This window comes from Podarcis muralis, chromosome 6 (genome assembly GCF_964188315.1).
Source record: "Podarcis muralis chromosome 6, rPodMur119.hap1.1, whole genome shotgun sequence".
NCBI classification, from domain to species: Eukaryota; Metazoa; Chordata; class Lepidosauria; order Squamata; family Lacertidae; genus Podarcis; species Podarcis muralis.
Window position 1 is genome coordinate 345,551 of NC_135660.1, and position 16,759 is coordinate 362,309.

General features: G+C 49.5%; 1 protein-coding gene across 20 annotated transcripts in view; it reads right to left on the bottom strand.

The window, feature by feature from the left end:
* Positions 1-16,759, bottom strand: part of DLG1 (discs large MAGUK scaffold protein 1) — an 81,421-nt gene that overhangs the window by 14,308 nt on the left and 50,354 nt on the right. For all 20 annotated transcript variants that reach the window (XM_028731982.2, XM_028731979.2, XM_028731978.2 and 17 more), the window contains 6 exons: positions 16,242-16,368; positions 9,576-9,732; positions 8,811-8,913; positions 3,779-3,893; positions 1,576-1,752; positions 179-248 (listed from right to left, as the gene is read on the bottom strand). In XM_028731982.2, coding sequence (XP_028587815.2) covers positions 179-248; positions 1,576-1,752; positions 3,779-3,893; positions 8,811-8,913; positions 9,576-9,732; positions 16,242-16,368 — 749 coding nt within the window. The remainder of the gene's footprint in view (positions 1-178; positions 249-1,575; positions 1,753-3,778; positions 3,894-8,810; positions 8,914-9,575; positions 9,733-16,241; positions 16,369-16,759) is intronic.

The window sequence follows — 16,759 nt, forward strand, 5'->3', positions numbered from 1 at the left end:
CTGCTCTACCCTGGATTTCTCTAGTCCTGTCTCCACCTAGGAGATGCCAGACTCACAGGGCGCTGAATCGCTTTCCTGGCCAGTCCCCCCCCCCCCCAGCCTGTAGGTGAAGTGAGCATGCAAGGCTTTCATTATGACAGAGTTTACAGTAGCAACAGCGTAAAGAGTCCAAACTCACCCCTTTGTCACCTCTTGCTTTAGAGTTGAATTTCACTGTCTTTAAACGAGCTCGTTCCTTCTTCTCAACCCTGCCAGAAAAGCACAAAAAGATTAGTGCCTCTGCAGCACCTGCGCTCTGCGCTAAATCCTGCTGCGCCCCATGGCAGAAGCTGGTGGGGGGGCAGTCTGGAAAACACGTGGGCCTTGGAGGGAGGCCACAGGAGGCGTTGGCCGGCTTTAGCCTGAGTGTCCGGGCAAAGGGGCCTGGAGTCGATGGCCTTCTTTGGATAGCAGAACTGAATGGCTGCTGGAGGGGCCAAGCCACCTGCAAAAGGTGGCTGCAGCAGGGAATCATTCCTGCAACCTTTGTTGTCTTCTCCAAGTCTCATCAGGGAGGCCTTGGTGGCAAGCGCCAAGAGTGGCAGCCTCAGACACCAGACCAGTATAGGCTGGCTGCTGGAGTCAAGGAACACGGCCAGTTCCAGCCAAGCAGCGGTGCTCCGGGTGACCTCTGCTCTTCCTGCCAGGGGGCGGTGGAGGTTTCTTCCCAGCGCACACTGCAGCTTTAGAGGAGAGGCTTTGCTCAGGACTGTGAGAGGGGAGGAAAATACCGGTTTTGTTTTGTTTTAAACCTGCATGTTAAAGGCTAAGACCCACTTGGCCCTAATGCACGCTAGCCTAGAGTGAGTATTTTGGCTGCTGGAGGCCCATGTGAGTTACCGTGGTGGTCCCTGGAGCAAACCAAACATGCCCTCTTGCTGGCAGGAACACTGCAAGATATCAGGGGCACAAGCCCAACTGCCGAATTATGCAGCCGCCAGAATGTGGAGCTGGGAGGGGGCGCACCTCTGTGCTACACCTGGGAAGCATTTTAAAACACTTAAACATGTCTGCAATAGGGAATTTGGTTTGGATGCATAGGACAAAAATTAAGAGTCTTCAAGGCCAGAATCACAGGAAATGGTTTCTTGACATCTTATGTCATATTTGACAACTGTAGGTAGAACTGTTTGATTATAGGGGCCTGACAAGGTAGCTATGGGAGTTGCAGTGAAGAACAATTCCTGCTACTCCCCAGAGGAGGAAGAGGAGTGTGGTGGTGTCACAGGACTCCTTACGGGGGGGGGGGGGGGGGCAGAGGCAACATGTTGCCCAGGGAGGTGTGCTGTCTTCCAAGATTCACGACAGAGAAGTTGCCGTGCTCAAAAGGCCCGCTGACCACAACCCCTTCCTTCTGATTCATGGAGGTACAAAAGATACTGCCAGGCACCGCCTTCGACATCTAGCAAGGCTCTATGAGACTGTGGGCAGGAAGGGGGAGGGTCTTGGGGCACAGGTGGTCTTCTCAACACTCCCTCTTGTTGAAGGTTGTGGCCCAGGAAGAGAGGAAAACCCCAGCAGGAAAGAGAGGGCTACCTGCGCTTGCTGGGGATGACGCCAACCTCGTCCCTCTCGCCATCTGGCATCACCGGCCGTGCCTGCCACCACTCATCATCAGAAGCGTTGATGACATGGAGGATGTCGCCAAATCGGAAATTCAGTCCCTGGCTTGGGAGGCCACTGTCTTTTGTCTTGTCGTAGTCAAAGAGGGCTCTGGAGGCACAAGGGGAGCGCATTTGAGGAGTAAGAAAACAAAGGCCCCACTGGCAAGCTGTCATCACTTGCCTCCCTTGGAACTGCCTTGCAGTCAAACTGGGCGGTGGCAGAAGAGGAGCCCAGTCCTTCTCCTCCAGCAGCTCTGCCTTGATGCCGGCTGTGTGTGAGCAAGCAGCTCCCTCTCCCCGGGCACAAGGTCTCTAGTGCTGAGCCCCCTTGTGCTCCTGGCTCTCTCTCTGCTCTGTCGGGTCCATGAGTCGCCCAGGAAATAACTTACAATTCTCCTCCTAATGCACTCAAGTGTTTAATGAGCCTCGTGGCTCCTCCTAGACCAACACACTCACTGCAGCATCAGTGCTCATGGACCAGACAGAACTCTAGTCTGTGGCAGCTTAGGCCATGATACATTTGCTCAGGACCCTTTGTTATTGCTGCAAAGGACAAATCTGGCTATTCCACCTCAGTCATGAGACCTTGTTGTGGTTTGCCATTGCTACTTTTAAGTCTATTGACAGCTGCAAAGATGGAAAACCCAAGAGAGAAGAAACCATTTATTCAAAAGCCCAAGGAGTTTCAGAGAAATTTGTCAAGGCGTCATTATGAATTAACATGGTCTAGTCCTCCTCTTGCTGATCAGAAGCTCAGTCTGATGAAGCACAGGGCTTAATTTGCACCCTACCAGCACCAGCAGGACAAATAGGCTTGTCCACAAAGATTTGACGAGCCTCCTGTCCTTGCCTGGAGACTTTCACCCCGTCACCCATGGAGGGAAGGACACTCAAGACCCAGCAGACCAAACAAGGGAGCCAGCAGTCAAGGCCACCATTCAGCCACTCTGAGAAGAGGGTGCTGGACTAGATGGCCAGATTCAGCAGCCTCTTCTGGTGTCCCGGATGTCAGCATTTGCATTCTCCCGTTGCTGGGTATGTGATTGTTACATCACATGTCGGTGTTTATTTTCCAGGCTTGGAAAGTGTACTTTTGTACTTACTTACTTACTTTCTCTCTCTCTCTCTCTCTCTCTTGGAGAAGATGTGTGAGGACGCCATGATTGCTTTGTCCTGTATATATTGCTTAATAAATTACTTAGAATGCCACACCTAAGCTCCACATCGTTTCTGCTCTACTCTGCTGATCTTCGGATATGTGTCGCTGGTGCACACCGGGGCTGAAAATTTATGGATGTCCCGAGCTGCGCTTCATCAGGAAGATGCCTGGAGAGGTTTGTCTTGGTCCATGGGCTGTGTGTGCCCCCCAGGCGTGTTCCGACACCCAAGTCCCCTCTTTATGTACCAGGCAATGAGAGAATGGGGCAGTTGAGCTTACAGAGGTTTCTGGCAGGCAGGTGGCCTCCCGCATCTGCAGCTACTCTGACTGTTCAACAACATCAGCCGCCAACCACCGCCTCTCCTTCTCCTCAAGAGAAAGGCAGAACGCCCCCTCACCCTCTTGCAGTCAGCTGCCCTTTTGACAAGCCTCCCGACTTCAGCAATGGAGGCACAGGCTGCCTGCCAGGGCCCCTCCTCAGCAAGCGCTCTGCCTCGGAACCGCTAAGCTGCAAGGCAACTAGCCAGCAAGCCCTCCAGTCGGTCAACTCACCCTCCTCCACCTCCGTCCATCATGGAATCCCTTTGGCCACTGCTAGCTCTCCATAAGCCAGCTTGCCATACTGGGTGACAGACAAAGGTGCAACCCTGGTCAGCAATTCTGCCCCTTGGGGAGGTCACAGTGCAACACATGCCTGCAGAACCAGAATTCTGGGAGACCCCTGCTGCCCTTCTAGGTGCATGCCAGCAAACCTTGGCAACTTCCTCGAACTTGAAAATTGCATTCAAGCAAGAAAGCCAATTTTCCCAAGACCATTTGATTGCTCCAAGGTGACTGAGCCAACCACAAAGAAAGCGCCCAGCAAAGCTGCATCCTGTGCAGCCGCCACAGTCTCCGCGTCCTCTGAGGAACAAGCCCAGTCACCAAAGAGCAGCTCCTGGGCAAGTCCCACCAACTGGCTCAGAAGGCAACTTACCTGACATAGAGAGACCGTTTCTGGCTTGTCCGCAGGGACCCCGACCCGGAACTGATGCTGCTGCTCATCATCTGCTCTCGCAAGTCGTGTATTTTAGCTTCAAAACGGCTGTATTCTGACAAACAGAAATGAAAAAGGAGAATGCTGCTAGCTCAAAATAAGTCAGCATCTTGGAACCCTACAACAACAGCTACTGCTGCTGCTGCTGCTGCTGCTGCTGCTAAGTGTGCTCCCTCCAAAGGCTTCAAGTTCTGCTGTGTTTTCCACAGTCTAGATTTTGTGACAAACGGTGAAGTCTCTCCGGCACTCTTTCTCTCCCTGGCATAAAACCAGAATTTTAACTCTCTGAAAATGTGCACACCACATTTCAATTGAAGTGGCTCAAAACAAAATGGTTTAAACCCACAGTATATATAAAACAAAATATTAAAAATATCATCCTAAAAAGTAGAGACATCACCTTGCCAACAAAGGTCCGTATAGTAAAAGCCATGGTTTTCCCAGTAGTGATGTATGGAAGTGAGCGCTGGACCATAAAGAAGGCTGATCGCCGAAGAATGGATGCTTTTGAATTCTGGTGCTGGAGGAGACTCTTGAGAGTCCCATGGACTGCAAGATCCAACCTATTCATTCTTAAGGAAATCAGCCCTGAGTGCTCACAGGAAGGACAGATCCTGAAGCTGAGGCTCCAAGACTTTGGCCACCTCATGAGAAGAGAAAACTCCCTGGAAAAGACCCTGATGTTGGGAAAGATGGAAGGCACAAGGAGAAGGGGACAACAGAGGACAAGATGGTTGGACAGTGTTCTCAAAGCTACCAGCATGAGCTTGACCAAACTACGGGAGGCAGTGGAAGACAGGAGTGCCTGGTGTGCTCTGGTCCATGGGGTCACGAAGAGTCGGACACAACTAAACGACTAAACAACAACAACAAAAGTAAAAATAAGCACACACCCAAGTCCCCAGAGCCATGCAGAATTACAATATGGAATTCCAAGACAGGACCCAGCACTGCCCAGAATGGGCAGACTTCAGGCTTGCTGGATCTACTCTGCCCTTTGCCAGAAGACCCATCTGCACAAGGCAGGACAACTAGAGCACAAAAGGGCATTTTGAGCATAGGACTGAATTGAGCTCATCACCACAGTCCGTTCTGGGTTGGCTTTATTCATTTCAGTAGCCTAACGCAGCTTGAGAAAGCTGTTTGTTGTTGCTATTCCCCTCTCTGGATACCAACCACCAGACCACTGTCTGTGGCAACAAGACAACACCAGAAGCACCATGGCTGCTTCTAAGCAAGGAGAATCCTTTGCACAGCGTAGCACCAGGGGCTCTGTGGACACTTCCTGGCCAGCCAGCCAGAGCAAAGAGCCGGCAAAGGGCCCTTGCAGGGGCAATTCTGGCGGAGATTTTTTGCAACGACTTGGTTGCCACCTGCCAGATGCCGGCTGCATCTCCCTCCTTCCTCCCACTCTAATCTGCACTAACTGGATTGCCTTCTCCAGCAAGACAAAGCCCCGACCAGGGGCCCCTGCTAACCCTGGCAGAGCTGCGTTTGCTCGTCTGATCTCATGGCGCTCTCTACTCACATGCCTCTCTCCAGCTGACGGGTCCAGCCAAAGCAAGCCAAGCACCTTTCACTAAAGCAGCCAGGAAGCAGCAGAACTCACGGCAGCTCTGCTTCTCAGTCCTCCTGAGCAGAAGCCGCACCTCCGCCGTCTCTGCCTGCTGCCCACGTGACTCGGATTAAAGCCAGTCCACGCTGGGAGCACATGCAGAGCAAGGGAAGGGGAGCCCATCAGGACCATCACCTGCTCCGGAAGGTGCAGAGAGGGTTGTGCCAATGGCAGCCTTGGCAATCTTGACTTCCTCCCCCACCCTCCACACAATTGGCTGCAGAGTCCAGATCATGATCCCATCAAAGAGAAACTGGACATCTCTTGAAAGGACACAGTGGTCTCTTTCATACCACGGCCAGGAGGAAAAATCAGCAGTGAAGGTCGTAGGCTTGGATGAAGAAACACAAAGCACCTCTGGGGAAAAGGCAGCCTGGTGCCGGGAGGGGCTTCCATGCCCAACTCACCCAGCCGCCTGCCTGTCACTCCACGGCCATTATGGAAATGGCACACATCCAACGTGGGCGCATGGCGACAAGCAGCTCCTTCCTTCGCCAGCAGCGCCACCTGCTCTGCTGACAGCGGCTGGACTCCCAGCAGCGCCAGACCAAGGGGCCAGGGGCTTGGCAGCCTCCTGCAGGGCGGAGCTTTGGAGACCAGCCAGTGGGGGGAACCTGGCTGGCTCAGACCCTCCTTTCTATGGCACAAGCCTATTTCTCAGGCTCCTGCCTGAAGTGCTATTTGAAAGCAACACTAGAAGTAACTTAACTTAGCGCACAGAAAGTTGAATTTTACCTGGGAACTAAAGCTTCCCACCTCCAACTGGCACAGATAACCAGAGCAGACGATGGTGATCGGAGAGCTGGTGCTGTGCTGTTTTCACTGTAATTATCAGTATGTTCTTAATAGACCTTTTGTATTTATATCAATAGATAGTTTTAATTCTATGTTTGTTTTCCAATGATAGCTTCATTCTCTCTATGTGTTTTTAGCCGCTCCTATTTTATCTGTAAGCTGCCTTGAGCCCGTCAGGGGAAAAGGCAGGGTATATGTCAGGGAAGAGTTAGAAGTTTCCAGTTTCTCAGAGGGAGAAAGCATTCCCCAAGGCGGGGAGGAGAGCAGTGAATCTAATAGAAGAGAGGCGCTGCCCAATTTCTGTTCTCATCCTGAAGCAAAGTTCTTAACCCGAGGTACTATTTCTGGGTTAGTGGAGTCTGTAACCCGAAGCATCTGTAACCCGAGGCACCACTGTACTTTAACTTCCGATTCACCGCACTGTACCTCTTACACCTTATTTATCTATATGAACTTTCTTATTTTTTCCGTTACTTATCAAGAGTAATTTTTACTTTTATGGTTTCCTTGTAATTCAAGATTCAATCTAAATCTGTCAGGAGATTTGCATTATCACAGTACTTTTTGAGATATTCTTGGAATATTGTCCCATCTTGTTTTGAACAGCCAACTCTCTGCCCCGGAAGAGAAGATGTTGGGAGCAAAGGTCTTTCTGTCCCTCTTCAAACGTAGCTCAGTGCAGATTCTGGGAGCTCATGACCAGAGCCTGCAAACTGGCCTTGCAAACAGGGGGAAGGATTGCTGGAGGAGACTGAAGAGAGTGAAGCCTGTGTCTTTGGGAGCCTGAGGGTGTGGCTGATTGCTCTGCTGGAGCACAAGATCAGGTGGGGAGGAGTGACAGCTGAGAGGAAGCCAGCCTGAGGGAGCAGCTAGCAGCAGGCAACCTGAACTCAGTGCAGATGCTGGGAGCTTGCCAACAGGGACGTTTGCAAGGGTGTTTAATGGGAGAGTTCAAGGGGGAGACCCAGAGCGCTGTCTCTCGGTGTGCATAGGACCAAGAGAGATGGAGGGTGAGGGAGCTGCTGCAGTGACCTGCAACACCTGCGCTATGTCTGTCTTTAAACCAGATCTTGAGGGGGAGGGAGAAAACACAAGACAAACGTCAAAAGGACACCTGACACTGGGGATAAGAGCTTCACTGGTGCACAGGAGACTGAGGTGGTGCTCTAGAAACCTGCTAAAGGGCAGGAAGGAAACAGCTGCAGGGAATGTCTCGTGGTTTCAGTTGTCTCTACACAAATGCACAGAATATGGGAAACAAGCAAGATGAATGGGAGCTTTTAGTACAGGATGGCAACTATGACCTGGTAGGCATTACTGAAACCTGGTGGGATGAGACTCATGACTAGAATGTAGGAATTGAGGGGTATAACCTGTTCAAAAGGAAGACCGAACAGGAAGGGAGGAGTAGCAGCATTATATATAAAGGATGCATACGTTTGAAGAAATCCATGACCTGGAGCATGAAAAACAGATTGAGAGTATATGGGTAAAAATTGTAGGAGAAGCAGTGACCTTACTGTCGGTGTCTGCTATAGACCGCCAAGCCAGACTGAAGACTTGGATGGTGCCTTATTAGAGCAGATTAGTATATCTCTTACTATGGTAAGAGTTTGGTAATCATGTTTGGTAATCATGGGGGACTTCAACTTCCCCAATAACTGTTGGGACTCACGACTCTGCCAAGAATGACAAATTCCTCTGTTGCCTCACTGACAATTTTATTTCCCAGAAGGTGGAAGAAGCAACAAGAGGATTATCTACCTTGGTCCTCACCAATAGGGAGGAACTGATCAACAAAGTGGAAGTACTTGGAAACTTGGGAGAAAGTGATCATGTTCTCCTGCGTTTCAGGATAGAGGTAAGGGAAAACTGAGTGTACTGTAGTCAGACACACACTCTGGACTTTAAGAAGGCCAATTTCAAAAAGCTGAAGAAGCTACTGGGTGAGATTCCCAGGGTCAGAAATACTTAGAGAGAAGGGAGTCCAAGAAGGATGCGAGTTTCTAAAAGGAGAAATATTGAAGGCCCAAATGCAGACAATACCAACAAGAAAGAAAAGTGGGGGGCATCTAAGGAAACCAATGTGGCTGCACAAGGAGCTTACGGATGAGCTGAGAGTTTAGAAGGGCATGTATAAGAAATGGAAGAAAGGGAGCATACATGAGGAGGAGTATACATGAGTAGCCAACAGTTGCAGGGGGGAAGTTAGGCTGGCGAAACCCTTTAGGTTAGTCATTGGCACAGGAACAGGATTCCACTACAGATTCCAGGAGCAGGACACATCCCTTGGCTACTTGCAATGTCGACCTCACCTGCCCTGAGCAACTGGCATTGTTCCAGCACGTGTGGGGAGGGGGTTGCCGTGTCCTTCTCTGAAACACTAACCCATGGTGGGAAACCAACCAACTGGGGGCTTCATGTGGGCACATTCTGCTCACGTTCAGAGATGTTCTTTCTGCCTGCTGTGGCCAGTACCCTAACACCCTCCCCCTCCCCCACGCCTTAATCAACGCAGCTTTCCCCTGCAGGACAGGTGGATTAACTCAGTAATTCACTTGCCTTCTGGACGGTATTGAGCCACTATGGTGACAGCTTGGCCGGCGTTTTTCAAGGCAGCAGCTGCTTCTTCGTGAGTTGCAGCTTTGAGGTCTACACCATTTACCTGCAAAACAAATGTAAACACAGAATATTTAGGAAAGCAAGGAGGGACATTGCGCAGAACGTGAAGGCTGGGATCTTTGAGCAGGGGCAGGATGCTGCAGACTCCGGCACCTTCTGCTGACCTATCCTAGACCCTCAAAATTATGTAAACTGCACAGAGAACTTGGTTGGTGGGTGGTTTATAACTATCACAGATAAATACACAAGTAATAAAAAGGCAGTGTGGTGTAGATTGTAGAGCGCTGGATTCTAGGACTTGGGAGACCAGGCTCAAATCCCCACCTGGCCATGAAGCTCGTTGGGTGACCTCTGGCCCATCACTGCCTCTCAGGCTAACCTACCTCCCAGGGTTGTTGTGGGGAATAAATGAGGAGGGGGAGAACCATGTATGCCACCTTGAGCTCCTTGGAGAAAAGACTGGATACAATGCAATGAATAAATAAATAAATAAATAAATAAAGCAAGACCTTCCAAGGGACAACCTGTGGACTGAGATGCTGGTGAGACCCAGAACTGTCCCCCTGGTGGTTCCAAGAAGCACACTGCCCCACACTCAGTGCCCCACATGGGCTGGCTACATGCTGCCCACCTTCCTCAAGGGTCAAAAAACAAGCAGAGTCAGAAAAAGGGAGAGTCCTGCTCTTCCCCTTTCAGTCATCTTACTGAAATTATACGGTCTCCTTTCCTGAGCTCGCCACTTAGATCTGCAGGCCCCCCTGCAAGGATGAAGGAGACAAAGATGCCTTCGCCGTCTTCTCCTCCCACTATGTTGAAGCCAAGCCCTGTGGATCCTCGATGGAGCACCAGCTTCCGTGGCTCCCTGAAAGATGGAGAGAATTCCCGCCATTAGCCTGCCAATATTAGGGCTAGAACTCAAAACACCTTTTTCAATTAGATTTCAGTTAGTTAACGACAACAACAATGGTAATAATAGTAGTAGTAGTAATTGTTGTTTTATTTGTACCCCGTCCATCAGACTGGGTTGCCTCAGCCACTCTGGGTGGCTTCCAACATATATAAAAACATAATAAAGAAAAGAATAAAGAAACTGCCAGGCATGAAACTGCTAGGCTGGTCAGAGTCAGAAGCCAAGGCTGTCTTGGCCAGACAGGGCCTATGAGGAATACAGTTCCCCTTCCTTCTCCCACCTGCCTGTGTCTTGCCCACTCCTCTGAAGCTGATCCGCCTCCACCAGGTGGACCAGGTCCCTGAGCGGTTCTGCCTGGTAAGCAAAGAGGAGGGTGTTGAATGGTCTCTTTAAACTGTGAAGGCTCGTTATTGTTTCACAAGTTGTGTATGTCTTTAATTGCCAGGGCAAATAACGAGACCCAGTCTTGCAGCGGTGAAACATAGCAGGTGCTGCTGAGTTGTGTTAATCAAGCTGTGTCAGCAATTGGGTAGAGTATATAAGGAGCAGCACCTAGCTCTCCCATTACCCTGGGGGATGGGTTGGTGGTTGGGTCATGTTTGCTGTTATCTTTAGTGTAAAAGGAGTTTTTGTTTTTGTTATTAAAACCTTGTTTAAAAAGGGACTCAAAAAGTACTTAATGCATGGTCTCCCCAGCAAGCTCTCTGAAGCTACTAAACTGCAAATAGCTAGCATAGGGTTCCCACAACTTCCACCATAGAGCTTCAATATGCTGATGACAACATAGTGTATGTGCACTTTGGTTTTTGGTATACTGAGCGATAAGCCAAGTTTCCTGTAAGCTTCTGTGAATACATTTAGGATGGCCTGCCGCTCAATATCCCAAAAACCAAAGTGAAACGCCAACAAGCACAAATCAACCCTTCCACAGTGCCACAAATCCAACTTAATGCTGTAACGTTTCTTCTCCTGCCTGGGCAGTTATATTTCTACACACTGGTGCCGAAATCCAGCATCGCCTGAGCTCTGCAAGTGCGGCTTTCTCCTAATTGAAGCACAGAGTGTTTGAGAACAAGGACATTGGCAGGGAAACCTAAATGCTCGTTTACAAAGCTATTCTACTACCAACTTTACTACATGCTTGTGAAACATGGACCACTTATAAACACCATCTTCAACTCCTCAAAAGATTCGATCAGTGGTGTCTCTGAAAAATGTTACATATCACTTGGGAAGACAGGTGAACTAATGTCAGTGTAGTGGAAGGAGCAAAGATCACCCGTGTCAAAGCAATGATTCCTCAGCATCAACTTCATTGGACTGGTTGTGTTGAACCCTCGGTGAGTTGTTCCAGGAGCTCTGCTAGCACCGGCTGAATACTCAAGATAAACTCACAATTGGTGGCAGCTGTAACACTAAGCTTTCATGCAACACACTTGAGAAGCAGGTTAATTGACCAGCTCAAGGAAGGGAGTTGTTGTCATCCATGGGAATGGGATACTAGGCTCCAGGCCTAATTAGAGCAATATCAGCCAGCTGTGGGGAACCTTGGCTGGGGTGGAGATCATGGCCACCTGTGAGCTGCTCTACTGTATCAAGTACATTTGCTCCAGTGCCTGGGGGCAGATAAGCCACCTTCTTGCTGGGGAGTCTGCCCCACAGAGTGCTGGAAACAGGGGCAAGGAGGGAGCCTTCAGACCTTTCGTGGTGATTTTGTTTTTTCCTTTAAATAATAATAATAATAATTAATAATTTATACCCCACCCATCTGGCTGGGTTTCCCCAGCCACTCTGGGCAGCTTCCAATAAAATATTAAAATACAATAGTCCTTCAGATATTAAAAGCTTCCCTAAACAGGGCTGCCTTCAGATGTCTCCTAAAAGTCTGGTAGTTGTTTTTTCCTTTGACATCTGGTGGGAGGGTGTTCCACAGGGCGGGCGCCACTCCCAAGAAGGCCCTGATCTGTAATAAACCACCAATCAACCTGGTAGCGTGGGAAGCCTTCTTTGGGAATCTGAGTTTCTGGATCCCTGTGAGCCCACCTATGGCTCTGTGGGATAGAACAACTAGGTATGTTGTTCGAATGCCTGATTATCATCTTCCAAAGCAACTACTCTTGTTGTTGTTGTTGTTTAGTCGTTTAGTCGTGTCCGACTCTTCGTGACCCCATGGACCAGAGCACGCCAGGCACCTCTGTCTTCCACTACCTCCCGCAGTTTGGTCAATCTCATGCTGGTAACCTCGAAAACACTATCCAACCATCTCATCCTCTGTCGCCCCCTTCTCCTTGTGCCCTCCATCTTTCCCAGCATCAGGGTCTTTTCCAGGGAGTCTTCTCTTCTCATGAGGTGGCCAAAGTACTGGAGCCTCAGCTTCACGATCTGTCCTTCCAGTGAGCACTCAGGGCTGATTTCCTTAAGAATGGATGCGTTTGATCTTCTTGCAGTCCATGGGACTCTCAAGAGTCTTCTCCAGCACCATAATTCAAAAGCATCAATTCTTCAAGATGGCGGCGCGCATAGACGCTGCGGCTTAGTGCTCTCCCTTAGCGTTTTGTTTTGTTTTTATTATTTTTACTTGGTCTGAGTATGTCTGGCCGGGCAAGAAAGATTTACAGCAGGCAGGAACTTCTGAAGGTCGGGTTACAGTGTGAACAAGCTGTAAGAGCTGATTATTTTCGCCCAGATAACGTTCCTGTGGGAGTAGCCAGGTAAAGTCCAACTGGCAGTTAAAGTCCAACTGGCAGTTCAGCTGCTGTAGGGCGCTGGCTTTGGGATGCCATTTGTCTACACGGGATTTGCACCTTCCTGATTGTGAAGAGGACCAAAAATTAATTCAGCCTTGAACAAGCAGATAAGGAAAGGAGTGGTTTAATGGGAATCCAATAGCCAGTAACCGGATACAAGATATACAAGATGGCGGCGCGCATAGACGCTGCGGCTTAGTGCTCTCCCTCAGCGTTTTGTTTTGTTTTTATTATTTTTACTTGGTCTGAGTATGTCTGGCCGGGCAAGAAAGATTTACAGCAGGCAGGAACTTCTGAAGGTCGGGTTACAGTGTGAACAAGCTGTAAGAGCTGATTATTTTCGCCCAGATAACGTTCCTGTGGGAGTAGCCAGGCCACCGGGCTCTCCATGGATTACTATGCCTCCAGGGAGGAGGCGAAGGCGGCGTAGAGACAGGAGGCAAAGGCGGGGTTGTCGGGCTGGCGTCCTGGTAAGATTGCAGAGGAGTCCATCTAAACCACCGCTCCCTAGCATATTTCTTGCTAATGTGAGATCTCTTGCCAACAAGATGGATGAATTGAGGCTGCAGGCAGCAAAGAACAGCCTTGTAAAAGATTGCTGCGTTTTATTTGTCATTGAGACATGGCTTCAACCGTCCATACCAGACACAGCTATTCAGTTGGAAGGCTGTGCGGTACATCGTCATGACCGAGGCATGGACTTCGGAAAAACCAAAGGAGGGGGGCTGTGTGTATATGTGAACAAATGCTGGTCCAATAATTCGAAGACTGTGGGCAGTCACTGTTCACCGGATTTGGAATATGTGGCTGTTAAATGTAGACCAGCCTATCTCCCTAGGGAGTTCACAGCTGTTATGTTAACTGGTGTGTACGTGCCACCAGATGCCAATGCCAACTTGGCTTTGGGATGCCTGCAGAGCCTTATCAGCAGCCAGCAAGACAAGTATCCTGAAGCTGTGCACATCATTGCGGGAGACTTCAACCATGTTGAACTTAAAACAGTGCTCCCAACGCTCTATCAGCATGTGAAATGTCCCACAAGAGGGGACAAGACACTGGATAAAGTTTATTCGAATGTAAATCACGGCTATAGGGCTTTACAGCTGCCACACTTGGGCCAGTCCGACCATATGTCTCTGTTCCTGGTACCAGCATATATCCCACTCAGGAAACGGGCTCCCACAATATTAAAATCTGTTAAAATCTGGCCTGAAGGTGCTATTCACCAGCTGCAGGACTGTTTTGAGAGAACCAATTGGGATATTTTCGATCGTTCAGACCTGGAGGAGCACACGGCGGCAGTTCTGTGCTATATCAATCACTGCACAGACACTGTCACAGTAAATAAATCCATCCGGTTTTACCCCAATCAGAAACCCTGGATGAATAGAGAGGTCCAGTGCCTGTTGCGGGAAAGGAACAGGGCTTTCAGGTCAGGCGAGGTGCAGCTTTACAGTGTGGCAAGAGCAAACTTGAAGAGGGGTATTCGACGGGCAAAATTGGATTATAGGCTGAGGATTGAGGATAATTTAAGGAGCAACAACACAAGACAGATGTGGCAGGGGATTCAGCATATTACCAACTACAAACCTAACCTTGGTGCTGTCGACGGTGACCCTTTGCTGGCGGAGGAGCTTAACCTCTTCTTTGCTCGCTTCGAGAAGGAGCCACCTGAGACGCCGGTATTACAGCCACCAGCCCATAGGGGCCCCTCATTCACGGTAGAGGAACATGAGGTGAGACAGGTATTGAGGATGGCGAATCCGAGGAAGGCGGCTGGACCTGATGGCATCACTGGAAAGGTGTTGAAGGGCTGTGCGGATCAGCTGGCGAGGGTCTTTACTAAGATCTTCAATAAGTCCTTACACCAGTCTATTGTCCCACCCTGCCTGAAGTCGTCAACTATTGTCCCTCTGCCTAAAAAATCCACAATCAGTAGTTTGAATGACTACAGACCAGTTGCACTGACTCCAATCATCATGAAGTGTTTTGAGAAACTGGTGCGCCGTCACATTATTTCCTGTCTTCCATCAACTTTTGACAACTACCAGTTTGCATACAGGGCAAATAGATCCACAGAAGACGCTATCACCACCACTCTCCATGCTGCTCTGTCCCATCTGGAGCAGCCGGGGAGTTATGTGAGGCTGCTGTTTGTGGATTTTAGCTCTGCTTTTAACACTATCCTCCCCCATAGACTGGTGTCCAAGCTAGAGGCGATTGGACTCTCCAACTCCACCTGTCTCTGGGTTTTGGATTTTTTGTCAGAACGTTCTCAGAGGGTTAGAGTAGGGTCACATATGTCCACAGCCCTTAGCCTTAACACCGGCTCACCACAGGGTTGTGTGTTGAGTCCCCTGCTCTATGCTCTCTATACGTATGACTGTACAGCCATCTATTCCAGCAACAAAATCATCAAGTTTGCTGATGACACTACGGTGGTAGGGCTCATTTCAGGAGGGGATGAGTCTGCCTATCGGGACGAGGTGGAGCGACTCTGTGTTTGGTGTGGAGAGAACAATCTGGCTCTTAATACGGCTAAGACCAAGGAATTGGTGGTGGATTACAGGAAAAAAAAGGCGGACATTCAGCCCTTGTATATCAACGGGGAACGGGTGGAGAGGGTGGCGGAATTCAGGTTTTTGGGAGTAACTATCGATCAGGGCATGACTTGGAGCGCAAATACCACTGCTCTGGTGAAGAAGGCCCAGCAGAGAATTTATTTCCTCAGACTTTTAAAGAAGAACAATCTGAGTGAGAGACTGCTGGTGTCCTTCTACCGAGGCTCCATAGAGAGCATTCTTACATACTGTATTTGTGCTTGGTTCTCCAGTTGTACAGCTAGGGAGAGGAAGGTGCTCCAGAAGGTCATAACCACAGCCCAAAGGATTATTGGTCATCCTCTCCCATCTTTGGAAGAACTGTACGGTTCCCGTTGTCTTAGGAAAGCAAACAACATCCTGCAGGATTCATCTCACCCGGGACACAGTCTGTTTGCACTACTGCCTTCTGGCAGGAGATATAGAAACATCAAGTCAAGGACAAATAGACTGAAAAACAGTTTCTATCCAAGAGCTGTGGCCTTTTTGAATGCTGTAACTCGATAGTGTGACCTGGGAGTTTGATGGGTGTTGGTGTGGGTGTGGCTGGAATGTGGTTTGTTTGGTTGTTGTTGTTGTTTTGCTTTTGTTGTTTTTAAGGGATGGCATCCAATTTCGTTGCACTTGTGCAATGTTGCACTTGTGTAATGACAATAAAGAATCTATTCTATTCTATTCTATTCTATTCTATTCGGCGATCAGCCTTCTTTATGGTCCAGCTCTCACAAGAAGGCCTTCTTAAACGAGCAATGCAACTACTCTATTCCCCACTTAAGAATGGAAAATGAAATACCAGTGGACAACAAAAGATGTTTAAAGACGCTCTCAAGGCAAATCTAAAAAAAAGTAGTATAAACACTGACAACTGGGAATCACTCCTGGCCTGCGAGTGCTCCAACTGGAGAACAGCCTTGACCAAAGGTGTCATAGACTTTGAAGAAGCACAAACTCAGGGGAGATACGTGAAAGGGAGATACGTGCTAAGAGGAAGGCATGATCAACTCCTGCCTGGAAACCTATGTCCCCACTGCGGCAGGACGTGGGGATCCAGAAGAGGAAGAGGAGGTGCAGGAGCCTTGAGGGAGATTCTGCAAGGGACCCAGCCGCTCCCTACCTGGTGATCTCATCGTCTCCGAGCATCCCTTTGGGGATAGGGGAGTATCTCCCTGGCGACGCTGGCGGAAGGGTCTGCCCCAAGTAGGTTGATGGGCTGATGTGGTTGTCGGCAGGCTGAGAATAAGCTGGGAAGGAGAGAAATGTAGACGGTGAACTCTGTGCAAGTGTCATATGTGGGAACTTAACTTATTGGCACATCAGAAAAAACTGTGCAAACCATTTGCGCTGAAGCCAAATCTTTTGCTTCCAACTCTGCCAGTGCCTCCTTCCCCCACAAGCTGCTTCCTAACGTCTGGGCCAAGCCGCCTCCTGCACTCAGGGGGAGAGAGGGGGGAAACTGACCTCCCCAACAGCTGGCTGGGGGGCTGGCTTCTTTGGTTGGCCATTTAGATGGGCTAAAGTTGTGCACAGGATCCAGCATTCCTTCAGCTGGGCCACAGCTCCCTTGTAAATGCCTGCTGAGTTTTAAGTTATAGCATGCCTCAGTGTGTACCTACAGGCGCATCTGTCTTAATT